At 35.6% G+C, this 13,473-nt stretch overlaps 1 protein-coding gene across 2 annotated transcripts in view; it reads right to left on the reverse strand.

Moving 5' to 3' along the window:
- Positions 1 to 7,463: 7,463 nt before the first annotated feature.
- The window catches only part of LOC117107420 (axin interactor, dorsalization-associated protein-like), a 12,285-nt gene continuing 6,275 nt past the window's right edge, over positions 7,464 to 13,473 (reverse strand). For both annotated transcript variants that reach the window (XM_033249100.1, XM_033249101.1), the window contains 7 exons: positions 11,753 to 11,807; positions 11,513 to 11,579; positions 10,926 to 11,065; positions 10,028 to 10,150; positions 9,438 to 9,560; positions 8,690 to 8,807; positions 7,464 to 8,372 (listed from right to left, as the gene is read on the reverse strand). In XM_033249100.1, the coding sequence (XP_033104991.1) occupies positions 8,276 to 8,372; positions 8,690 to 8,807; positions 9,438 to 9,560; positions 10,028 to 10,150; positions 10,926 to 11,065; positions 11,513 to 11,579; positions 11,753 to 11,807 (723 nt within the window). In that variant the 3' untranslated portion in view covers positions 7,464 to 8,275. The remainder of the gene's footprint in view (positions 8,373 to 8,689; positions 8,808 to 9,437; positions 9,561 to 10,027; positions 10,151 to 10,925; positions 11,066 to 11,512; positions 11,580 to 11,752; positions 11,808 to 13,473) is intronic.

Consider the following 13,473-nt stretch of genomic DNA (forward strand, 5'->3'; position numbering starts at 1 on the left):
TAAGATATCTCTATTAATAGAGATATCTTAGTTAAAACTAAGATATCTCTATTAAAAACTAAGATATCTCTATTTAAAACTAAGATATCTCTATTTACGATTAAATGACAACTCGGCTCGCCATATAGTTCGGGTGCTCAAATTAAACATAGGCCTACATTGAAACTCAAATTGGCTTTATTAATAATATTTTTGCCTATGTACTTGTATTATCAACAGACACTCCTTGAAATCGTTTTAAAACAGCTTAAAAATGCTCAGATCGTCGGGGTGGGAGTTCCCCTGCCGCTTGGAACCCCCCACCCCAGCCAACTGGTATAGTCACTCACGCATTTCAAATCTCTCAGGTTGGTAACTATGAATAAACAATCAACAAACTACCACCGGGGACGGCAACTCAATTTTGAGATTAATTTTCCGAATAAAATTATACTAAATAACATCTAATGACGAACTATTGTCTTCAGTTGTCTTTGTTGGTCATCCAACTTTTATCTAATTTTTTCGGTGATATTACTATTCTCAATAATCTATAAAACACCCACATAACAACGGCACGTTAGATCGATCGGTGGGGACGCCGTGGTGACGCCGGTAGGGTAAATTTTCGTCGGAAGGTATCAAGATGATAAACAGTTTCATTAGACTAAATTCTTGCTTATGTTAACCATGCTTTCCTAAGATTATACTGAAACTGATTTCAAATGAAACAACTGACAACTTTGGTTTATATCCATGTTTTAATAAGTACCGGTACATAAAACTGTCACAAATACGTATGCAAAAATGCACAGGGACACCATGCTGTTATTATTTTTTTCTTGAAATCTGTATGCAGTGACGTAACGATAAGGTCGGGGTTTAAGTTGGTTGAAAGCATCATTGGCAAAATGTTACTGGACGAAATTCGTAATAAAATTGATTTGCAACAGTTTGGATGTACTTACGGTCTGTCGTCGGTTGATGCCCTTGACAAAAAAGCGCACTGTTGAAACACCATCAATAATTTGCAAGCTGCTGCTAAATAGAAGAAGAAAATTTGTTGGCTGCTACAGCTTTGATAATCAAGAGTAAGCGTCGGTCCCGTCGAATGCATAGACCTAAACGAAATGTATGGGTACAGCCATGGCTCTTACGTCGTCCATATTTTAGACAGTATGAACACTTACTAGTAGAGTTAAATAGAGAAGACCCAAGAGGCTTCAGAAACTTCCTCCAAGTGAGCAAAGAATTGTTCAGTGTGTTGAAAAACTTTTCTGATACAGAGCCTTTAAGAAGAACTTAAAGTTTCACCTTTTTGAGAAATGTTACTGAGTTTGTTTTCTCCTGCGCCTTTGATAAATTTTTGAATTGGCGCTATATAAATGTTTATTATTATTATTATTATTATTATTATTATTATTATTATTATTATTATTATTATATAAACCACGGTCTTGATGGTATCCTAATGGCATCGTATCTAATCGTCTCAGCACCGCAGCGACGTCTTGGCTTGTCGTAGGTGGTGTTGGTAGTACGAATGGACAAGACAAAGTCACGACAACGTTACGCCACTCACACGATGCCGCTGCGGTAGACCAAGATCTTTTTCACGGCTACGATTGAGCACGATTTTTTTTTAACATTTCAAAAATCACGATGATGTGCTCCATCACGATGACATCAAGATCCAGTACGATGCAATACGATGAATTATTTTTGACCACGACATTTACGACGACGCTATTGCGATTTTTCAAAATTGAAAAATCGTGCTCTGTCGTAGCAAAAATCGTGAATGTGGGAAAGGGGCATAAAGGTTAGGTCCCGCAAGGCTCCTGGGTTGGCCCTGTTCTCTTTATTGTTTTTATTAATGATCTGATAACGCACTCCCCATAAAATAGAATCGATGACACAACTATAACTGAACGGATCAAAAAACATCCCCAGAGCGAACTCCAAACAGTTATTAATGACATTCATAATTGGTCATTGTCAAATAACATGCAAATCAATGATAAGAAGACAATGGAAATGCATATTAGTTGTAAGCGCAATAAAACCCATCTACATGCCCTCTACATAAATGATTCTGTCTTGCAGAGAGTCGAGCAAACCAAACAGGTAATCTGAGTTTGCAAGGACATACTGATGATTGTATTTTTAATAAATGTAATAGCAGGCTTTATATTTTAAAACAATTATGCCGGTGTGTGGACTTAATAGGAATGCCCTTTGTCATTTCTACTGTAGCATGGCCGGCGGAACCGGGGGAGGGGGGGGGAGAGGGCAGAAAATATATAATGTCTGGAGATTTTTGTATGATCGGAAAGAAACGCAAGAAAAAAAATAGGGAAGGAGGAGATGGAGGGAAAAGAGTGTCTACGCTACTCTCTTACACTTTTAATCAACCCTCCTTATTACGGAACATAACTCCACCCTGACCGCTTCAGTCTTTTTTTTTTACATTTCCACTAATTTTTAGTATATGCTATATTTTTGTTCTTAGGTAATTACTGTAGTAGTGTTCATGTAGATATTGGGTCCATATTGAGCCTAGATCCCGAGGTTCTCAAAAATTACAGACCTGTTTCTAACTTTCTTGGTAAGATAATTGAAAAGGTTGTGTCTAAACGATTATTGGCCCATGGTAAAGAACATACTTGATTCGTTCCAATTTGCATATAAAGCACATCATAGCACTGAAACAGCCTTACTTAGAGTAAGCAACGACATCCTACGTGCAATGGATGATGGTAAACTTACTGCTTTAGTGCTATTAGATTTAAGTGCAGCTTTTGACACTGTTGACCATAATGTTTTGCTTTGTAGATTAAGTAAGCACATTGGAGTCGAAGGTCGTGCACTCGAATGGTGTTGATCTTATCTTACAAACAGACGTCAACATGTATGTATTGGGAACGCTTTCTCCCAGGAAAGTTCCTTCAATTTTTCTGTTCCTCAAGGATCTGTTCTTGGGCCACAATGGTTCACAATTTATATCCTACCTATTCGGGATATAATTTGCAAATATAATTTCTCCTATCATGTTTATGCTGACGATACTCAGATTTACCTTTCGTTTAAACCGTTCATGACGCAACTTGATATCCCTTTAGAATCATTTGAAAATTGCCTTTCTGAGTTGCGTGTTTGGATGAAGCAAAATCTTCTAAAATTGAATCATGACAAAACTGAATACATACTTCTTGGGTCACGCCAACAGTTGGAAAAACTTCCGCTGAGTAAAATTTAGTTATTGGGGAAACCCTAATTGGCTCTGCTGTGCAGGTCAGAAATCTTGGTAAACGTTCCGCCGGCACTGTCTAATTTAAGCTTTCTTGGTAAGATAATTGAAAAGGTTGTGTCTAAACGATTATTGGCCCATGTTAAAAAACATACTTTACTTGATTCGTTCCAATCTGCTTACAAAGCACATCATAGCACTGAAACAGCCTTACTTAGAGTAAGCAACGACATCCTATGTGCAATGGATGATGGCAAACTTACTGCTTTAGTTCTATTAGATTTAAGTGCAGCTTTCGACACTGTTGACCATAATGTTTTGCTCCGTAGATTAAGTAAGCACATTGGAGTCGAAGGTCGTGCATTGGAATGGCGTCGATCTTATCTACATGTATGTATTGGGGACGCTTTCTCCCAGGAAAGTTCCTTCAATTTTTCTGTTCCTCAAGGATCTGTTCTTGGGCCACAATGGTTCACAATTTATATCCTACCTATTCGGGATATAATTTGCAAATATAACTTGTCATACCAATGTTTATGCTGACGATACTCAGATTTACCTCTCGTTTAAGCCATCCATGACGCAACTTAACCTCTCTCTAGAATCACTCGAAAATTGCATTTCTGAGTTACGTCTTTGGATGAAGCAAAATTTTCTAAAATTGAACGACGACAAAACTGAATACATACTTCTTGGGTCTCGCCAACAGTTGGAAAAACTTCCACTGAGTAATTTAGTTATTGGGGAAACCCTAATAGGCTCTGCTGCGCACGTCAGAAATCTTGGTTTTACTTTGGATGCTAATATGACAATGAGTAGACATATTTCAAATATCATTTCAACATCTTCATTTTATTTACGTAACATTAGAAGCATTAGGAAATATATTGACGATGCAGCTGCTGAGCAACTCGTTCACTTATTTGTTACCTCACGCCTTGACATGGGTAACTCGCTCTTGTGGACTTCCTCAAAAACAAATCCAACGGCTTCAACTCATTCAAAATGCTGCTGCACGTGTAGTTACCAAGTCACCTAAGTACAGTAGTCTCATATAACAAATACTATGAAATCATTGCATTGGCTCCCGGTACAACACCGCATTGCTTTTAAGATACTATTAATAGTTTTTAAATGTTTAAATGGTTTGGCTCCTGACTATGGTGCCGACAGGATTCGGCCTTATATTCCTGGGCATAACGGGCGCTCATGTGACAGACTATTTTTACACCAACCTAAGTCATATAACTCTTACGGAGATCGAGCTTTTAGTATTGCTGCTCCACGTCTTTGAAACGCTTTGCCTTACTCGGTCAAACACAGTAGATCTTTATACTTGTTTAAAAAAACGTTAAAATTGCATCTCTTTACCGAGGCATATAGAGAACCTTGATGTTTTCTTTGTTGAATTTAAATTTAAAAAAAAAATAAATATATAAAAATGATACCACTTTTTCTCTGTCGACACAATGTTGCTCTTTTTGCAGTGCACGGTAGTAGAGCCCTGGGCTTATCCTAGGGTGGAAGGTGCTGATGCTTAACATGCTGCCTTTGAGTATCTGCGCATACTTGTATGGGGAGCAACACTGCCTCGATGGACTAATTTAGTATGCGGATTCTGCTTCTAAATTTTTTCTGGAATTAATTTGGATTTTCACTGAGGCGTATAGACTACCGTGATATTTCTCTGTTATATTTATATTATTCATAAAAAAAAAATTATATAATAAAAAAAAAAAATTAACACAATACCACTTTTCTCTGTCGACGCAATGCAGCTCCTGTTGCAGTGCACGGTAGAGGAGCTTATCCTGGGGTGGAAGGTGCTGATGCTCAACATACTGCCTTTGGGTATCTGCGAATACTTATATGGGGAGCAACATTGCCTCGATGGGATAAGTAATTGGATTTTGCTGGAAATTCTCTGGGAATTAGTTGGATCTTGTTGGTTTAATTGTCTATGCGCCTTGAGCACCTTGGGTGGAGATGTGCGCTTTATAAATCTTTATTATTATTATTATAATATATATATACATATAAATATACATATATATATATATATATATATATATATATATACATTATGCCTATAATGATTCCCACAGAGAACTCTTTTTTGAACTGAAATAAATTGAAACTATAATAATAAATGTACTACATCTACTGCTTTCATTATATTAATCAAAAGTACAATACGAAAATGGACCGACATTATCACTATAGCGAAAACAAAATGTTAGATTAAATATAATTGCTTTCATGCATGTTCTAGCAGTTGATGCCGACAATGTGCAATAATGCTGTGTACATGTTTTAAAAACATTTTAATTACGTAATAATTTGTAATGGTAGCCATGCCCAATAGGTATTACTTATGCATCTGGTGAGTAAAAACTATTTTCATTCAATATAAAATGTAAGAAATACAAATAGGGCCTAATCAAATTTACTGTCCAAGTTCATTAGATAACCCTTTATTTCCAAGTCTTTCTATATTATTACATTGCACCAACATACATTAATCTTACTCCTAGGCCTCTGTATAATTTCTATAGACCTATATTCGTATACCTGTACTAACTTTAGCAAATCTTTCAACTACAATTTAAACATCTGTTTTACTATTCTCAGTAGTAATGACAGTTTATAATCTATAGTCGCTCTATCCCTACTCATTAAAACAGGTACAGAAACAGCATCTATCCAGAAACAACACTTAACTCCAGGTATCGTAGCGGTATTTTACGACAAGGGTATGACTGAGTCTGTAGGCGTATATTTTGTTGTTTAATTTTGTATTTTATGTAATTGTGTCTCAGAGCAAAATCATTGATTTTTTAAATACAAATGACAATAAATGGAAATGAGTGAAATTAGATTAACCGATTCTATGATTTCAGTAAATAAGAATGTATTGCATGATTATGGCTGTCATATATTAATTCATAATAACTACATAATTACTGATCACTTATTCAATACAAGAATTTCTAACAGGTTCTCTTATGTATAGAATTGATTCCCTGTTTGAAAGAAGGAATGCCCATTCATATTACCTCTCTCACTACAACTCCTCAATATTCCATATATATTATAAACCCAATTAAAATAATTATTCTAAAATAATAATTGAAGACATAATGTTACCTCTAATAAAAATAGGCTCCCAGCGGGAGCGTGTGTCTACTGCCTTATACAGGAGTTTTTGTTTTTTTAATTTTATCATATGTTCTTCAATATGCAGATGTGTGTATTATTGTAGTGTATCTGGATTTTTCATGAAAATTTTCTTTCATAACAATATTCTCTATAGGCCTACTACTATATTACACTAAAAACACTTTAAAAATGAGAAACTCTTGGAGTTTGACATGTTATGTCATTGATCACAAAGAGTACTACCATGTGCTAGAAGGCGTCCTTCAAATGACGGTAAAAGGCGTTCGTGGCGAACGCATGCTGCGTCTCTATAACACGTGTTCGAGTTTCGAACGCAATTTTGTTCGAGTTCTGAACGCTATTCGAATGTAAATAGAGCGCCCCCTACCTCGTGGTAGTAGTACCCATCATGCCTAAACCAGATTTACCCTTTTCCACCATCTTTAATTGCTACATCATGACATAGTGTCTACGCTCCGGTGGGGGCAGTAGACACAAAAACCTTTAAAAAGGTGAAGTGTTCAATTGCATATATTAATTTATTCAGTTATTAACTTTCAAGAAAAAATAATAATGAAAACAAAAAATCCCTGCCACTTAACAGAGTTTAAATAATGGACAATTTCACTAAGACCCTGCCATTGGGTATTGTTGCTATGATCCAACAAAACAATAGTGTAAATAAACATGTGACAACATGTGTGTCAATATGTGACAACATGTGTGTTTACAGGACACATGCAAAAAATAGGGAGTAGTACAGCTTTTTGTGTTTCTATCTTTTTTGTTTTATGAAATGTTTCAGTTTGTTATTTTCTTTGCTGGGATCTGTGGAGGACCAGGGATTTTATCCCTGAGCAGTCCCCCAGGATAAACAATAAAAGAAAGGAAGGAAGGCCCAAACCTTTTCAACAAGCTCTACACATTACAATTTTATTTCTGATTTAATTTAGGAATTTTGTAATTTCTGTAAATCAATGGAACCTGACTGTGATCTGTGACTATTTGAAAGTTTATAATGAACGTGGTTCCTTAAAATGAGCAACACTTTGAATTTCAGACTTTTTATACAAACTTTTAGGAAATCTTCAATAAATAATATATTTAGTTTACATACAAATGCTAGAAATATTCACTATTCATCAACTCACATCCATCTCAAAAAATGTCATTAAAAGCTTACACTACTATAAAATACAAAGACTTCAAATGCATACAAACATAGAACATATTATCACCATCATGTACAATCATTATCATTCTTACTCAAATAATTAATATCAGAAAACATTAAAAAAAATAAATAACACTAATATACACAATTTAAGGATACAGTTATTCAATACAATAAGTCAGTGAATGCTATTGGGTCTATGGTTGCAATGGCATGGTTACAATAAAACAAAACAAAATATGACAGGCTTAAGTAGTATTCAGATTTTAAAACAATAAATAATCAAGGTGTTGTATACAATTATAAACCACTTGCTTAAAATTGTATTGATATGAGCTGGTATCCATTGGTATCTGATGGTAATTACTGGTATGTGTTGGAATTCTTGATATACATCATTTGGTAACTTGGCTTTATAGGCATCGATTTTAAATGATATGCCATATTTATTGTCACACATTAATAATTTCATTTTCTATTTGTATACCACTTGAGCTGTTTAACTTTAAATGAACTAAATTGTAGCTCTTCCACATCTCTGCTATTATTTATGCTTTACACATAAGGGGTAACAAGAATAGAACAGCAACATAGATCACCAAAGATGATACCACAATTTGATGCATACTCATATCAAGGACAAGCTTCAGTATACCATGCACCGAACCTCCATAACAACGCTCTAGAATTAACCAATCAGCAAAGATATTGATTCAATCGTTATGTAGTGTAAGGAACAGATGAAGATAGAGTGGCTTGTTAGTCAGTAAATTTAACTTTTTCCGCTTGAAATCTGTTGGCTTTTTATATCTGTAACCAAACAGTACACTCTTAATTAGCAACAATAGGAACCATTGACTCATTAGAAATATTAAATCACAAGAAGCAATCAAGATTTTCATCTGTAACTTTAAAAAAAATATTTATCAATCTTTTTTAGGCTTTTTTAATCTGTTAAACGTATTGCCTTGCCCCTAATTGGTTTTTTTGTAATTTATTGTACAGTACGTCTATTTGGTCAGGGGGTTTAGAGGATACCCACATCTTTTGTTGGGACTCTCAGTGACTTTGAGCTGAATATGTAATAAAAGTCAGCTAATTGTTAAATGCGCTGTGTGGATACTCACAATTCAACAACCATTGGGCCTGGTTTGATTTCATCCATCTCAAGGAATGCAAAACACTTGGTACTTGTGATGCGTTTCTTTGGTTTGTAGTGTTTGAATTCAAAAAATATTGCTGAGCCTATAAGTAAAATTAAAGTTGTAAATCAGTTAAAAATACAAAAGGTAAACATGTAGCAGATTCGATTGGCAGACATTTGCAAGGGGTTGTTGCAAAATAGTTTCTATAGCCATATGCATATTAAAGCAAAGACTCATTTTTAATTTCATATATGAGGGTTTATTTAGAAGTGGCTTATTCCTTTTGAGACTAAAAACGTCTAGATGTAAATAGAAAACAATCAGATTAGATCACAGTATAGGAATGGTCTATAATTATATATCTATGTCGCAATTGTAGCCGACTTAGCGTTAGCAATCTGCCTCAGGTAATACACAGGCCGGTGCAATGTTTTTCAAAGTTGGGGGGGGGGCAATTCGCATAGACATTATATATTTTCTGTCAAAAAGTGATAGTGTTTTTTTTTAGAATTAGAAGTAAACTCATTTTTTTGAAATACAATTCCATGATGTTATAAGATAAGCACATTGTCTCCCCCCACCATTGTTGGGGACATCGAACGCCCTGTCAGGCACATCCTATCCCTACCCCTGATCTCGAGGCAGTGTAGATTGTTTATTCCTGAAATGTTTTCCACATTTGCAGAACTGTAAAAATTATAAATACTGTATAAAATTATTTGCTAAATACCTTTAGGTAGTTTTTCTATTGCTTTCTGAATTTCAACATCAACCTCAAATGACACGTATGGATCCTCCTTCTTGATAGATGTTGGCGTTGACTGGATGTTAGTCACAGGTACCCCGCTTACATCTAAATAATACATTTTAAAATAGTATTTAGTGGCTTGGAATTGATTATAAAATTTGATGTTTACCTTGCCTTACGAAAGTCATCTCCAGTTACGATATGGTAATAATTGTAGTGCGACCACAATGAAAAAATAAAACAGGTTAAAACATTGCTACATACACTGGGCCACTGAAAGGGGGCAGGGGAAGAAGGGGAAGCAGATCCCCAAGCTTACCAGGGGGCCATAGAAATTGCAGGTAGCATTTTTTCCCCAAATTTTTGGGCCCCCACCCCCCAAAAAATGTTGGGCCTTTGGCGAAACCTTACTCACGTTTCACGCTTGTACCTGGGGGCCCACACCAACCCTTTTCCTATTACAGTTTTCCCTCTTGGCGGCCCTGTACCTACAGGAGCCATACAAGGTACTCTCTCATGAGAAATAATATATGCAGATATATGTAATTAATATTGAAAGTTATGTACAATACCTTTAACTGAAACAACGATGAATGGATCAATATAAACCATGGCATCTTTTAATCCAATTTTCTCCACCCTCATTGTCAGACGAGTGGTTCCAGGTGAGGGAGGAATTTTGGGTAATAGAGTACCTGTTGATATTGGAAAAAAGATTTTTCACAACCAGAATAATCTTACATGATGAGTTGGTAAGCCAAGCAGTTAAGGCAGGGGCACCGCAACGTACAGCAATAATATCAGTGCAGGTTCAAATAGCGTGCTCGCCTATGGTTCTGGTGGAGGAACAAGTCTTCTTGGATAAAGATTATAAACCGTAGGCCCAGTGTACACAATTTGGCTCAATGTGCACTTTAAAGAACCCAGCACATCTTTCGAGATGAGTAGGGGGTGACTCAGGTGTACCGGTCCTTTCAGCCCCTGCTATAGACAGACTAGAGTAGCTGGTACTGGTTTACCTGGTAGCTCAGACACACAGAGACCCAGGGGAGAAGCAAGTTACTATAAGAGCCTGTCCACACCTCAAGCACTTTCAGACTGTTTTGGTGTAAATCGCTAGGTACAGTAAATCTAACTACAATACATTATCATTAAATACCAAGTTTCCACTAAGAACTCTAATGCATTTACAAAGAGCTCAGGCTAGACTAATGGCAGCCATAGTGTGCACACAGAAGCCTACCTATTTCTGGCTCAATTCTATCATGGCTCTGCTTGTGTCTCAGCTAAAAGCAAGTTACAATAAAGCACCATCATTTGGAAGAGAAGTCCTCTTTGGAAAATAGCATTAGTCGCTGGTTGTCTTTCCGCATACTGCCCAATTCACCCCCCCCCCCACCACAATCCCTCAGACTTTTGTGGGTTATCCTAGGTGCTATGCATTTCACACCACAGAAACCACACCCTTACCTTTAAGTGATCCTTCTATGGGTGTTTTGGGGATAGTCTGTTTCTGGTGGATATGGTTATCATCATCATCATCATCAATATCTTCTTCATTGTCATTTTCACCATCGTCAATATCAAACCCTTTCCTTGCTTGTGGTGGTCTGAAATGATAAATTGATCCTTAGTTTGGATTGGATTTATTCGGTGTTAACACCAAGGATAGCCCACGAAAGTCTAGAAGACGACTTCTTTCCAGTGGGGTCCTTCTGGTGGTGACTGGGCAGTACACCGGGATACAATCCCCTACTCTTTTCCAAAGAGTGTACTGCGTTCTTTAACGTGCACATGGGTCATAAATGCAGACTCTAGTCCAAAAAATCCATTCTTATATCTTTACTCATATACTTGCTTAAATGTCAATTTCAAATTTTTATCAATCTAGATGTATTTACCTATTTATAAATTGTATTGCTATTCCTTATTGTTTGTGTTTTTTATAATGCTCAGAAAAGTACAAGAAACTTAAAATGTATTTCAACCAAGTTTTACGACACAACAAGATAATTATCAGTAGATACAAAAAGCGGTTTTGTAAAGGCAAGACTTACCTTGTAGCTGAGGCAGGTATATGGATTGGAAATTCTTTCTGATTGGTGGACAGGATATTAGCAAGAGCTATAACATAATATCAACTCAAAATTGTAAATTCATGTGAATATGTGATATTCAAATCAGTCCTTATGGGTAAAGAAATAACCATCACTTATAAAACTGTCACATATTGATAAAAAGCATCTTGCTGAAAATGTCTGTATTTTGTGTTTCAAAAAATATAAAAGTATACGTACTTGACTGGACTTTCTTGACATCTTCTAATGAAATTCCATCAAAATCATTTGGACTCTATAAGAAAAAGCAACCAATGTTTAAAAAATACAACATGTACTATGTTAACATTGTTGTTATCCTAGAAGCCCAAACTAAACACCTATTAAGATTGTTCTTGTCAAACTAACTATGCACCTCTGGTCAGTTTGAACAAAAATAATTCAAAGTGCGAAAAGCTTGTGTAGCATTTTCCCTGGTAAAAATAGCCAAGCCATGTGGTAAGTTTTATCAAGCGAACATTGTCCACATAGAATAACCAGGCTGTTTCTGGTGGTGGCGGATGTGAAGCACAAGAGTCCAATGTAAACAGCTCAAGTTAATACCACACATGTTGCTCAACTTTCCACAGAATGTATCCATGCTTAAACTGACCATGCATGCACAAAACCATCTTAAAAAACTTAATTTTAAATCCAAGTACAAAACATGACACATTTGACTGAGATACAGTACAGATACCCTTCAGGGGCGGATCCAGAGATATCCAAAAAGAGGAGACAATTGCGAGACAACACTACCCTAGTGTTTTTTTTTTTATAGACGCCTGGAAATAACCTCTGAGGTGTTTTGGGTGATCAAAAATTTCTTCTTTTTTTTTTTTAACTTTCCAAAAAGGCAAGGGGTACCCCCTCCCCACCTACTATAAATCCACCCCTGCCCTTCTTTTTGTTAATGAACACAAAAAAGCATCCAACAAACATTTATTTGATTAGATATGCTTTTAGCTCTGTCCACACTATCGAAGTTTATGAGATTTACCTATAAATGAATCTGATTATATCATATCACACACATAAGGACAAATTTCAGGTATTTATAATTTGTCATTAAAATTTGATAGCATGAACCAGGGGTGGATATAACACAGCCCCCCTCCCAAAATCCGCCCTTGTGAACGGAGCTTTAAAGTAAGGGTAACAACACTGCATGTTTAATGACCTCGTAAGAAATGGTTTTCCAATCGTGGGCTTGTAATCGAATTAATTACCAAGTTATTGATTAAAAAATGTCTTAAAATTAGAATGACAAAATATTTGCCTTTCCAATTAACAGATGCATACTCAAGGGATTTGCAAAATACTTACATTAGACTCTTAATTTAAATAGAATAAAATGTTGCAGTAAAATTGAAAACATGCATTTATTTTTCTATCCACAAGACATATAATAACTTATATTTAAATATGCATTATTCTTAAAACTATTTAGTTAGGAATCACTTTCTCCATGATTAATATATAAGTATGTTAGCCAGGGCTTAGGGAGCAATTAGGTCATACCAAAGCCTAACAAACGGAAGGTAGGTTACCAACCAATATTGATAGCCAGCCAAATTGTAATTTTTCTGGTGCAGAAATATTTTTGACTTGAAGCATACCTTCTCTATGTTTTAATTAATAAAATCAATTAAGTCATGGCAGAAAATGGACGTTGTTATCAACCATCAAAAACTCCAGGGTTAAAATTCATGTGACACCGATAAGAATAGTATTCTGCATCAGAATTGGCTCCTCTGAGATGACCCATAACAAAAAGTGTTTCATAAAGGCCTCATTACATTATTGAAATTAGTATATATTATTTCAAAATTTAACTATAGCATAAAGTATATTTATGAATAATATATAACATCTAGATGTGTATAAGAGACAGTAACATAAAATCAACTCAAAATTGTAAA

Source organism: Anneissia japonica, unplaced genomic scaffold, assembly GCF_011630105.1.
Source record: "Anneissia japonica isolate Jap-2015-1 unplaced genomic scaffold, ASM1163010v1 scaffold9668_len1562885_cov226, whole genome shotgun sequence".
In the NCBI taxonomy this organism is placed as follows: Eukaryota; Metazoa; Echinodermata; class Crinoidea; order Comatulida; family Comatulidae; genus Anneissia; species Anneissia japonica.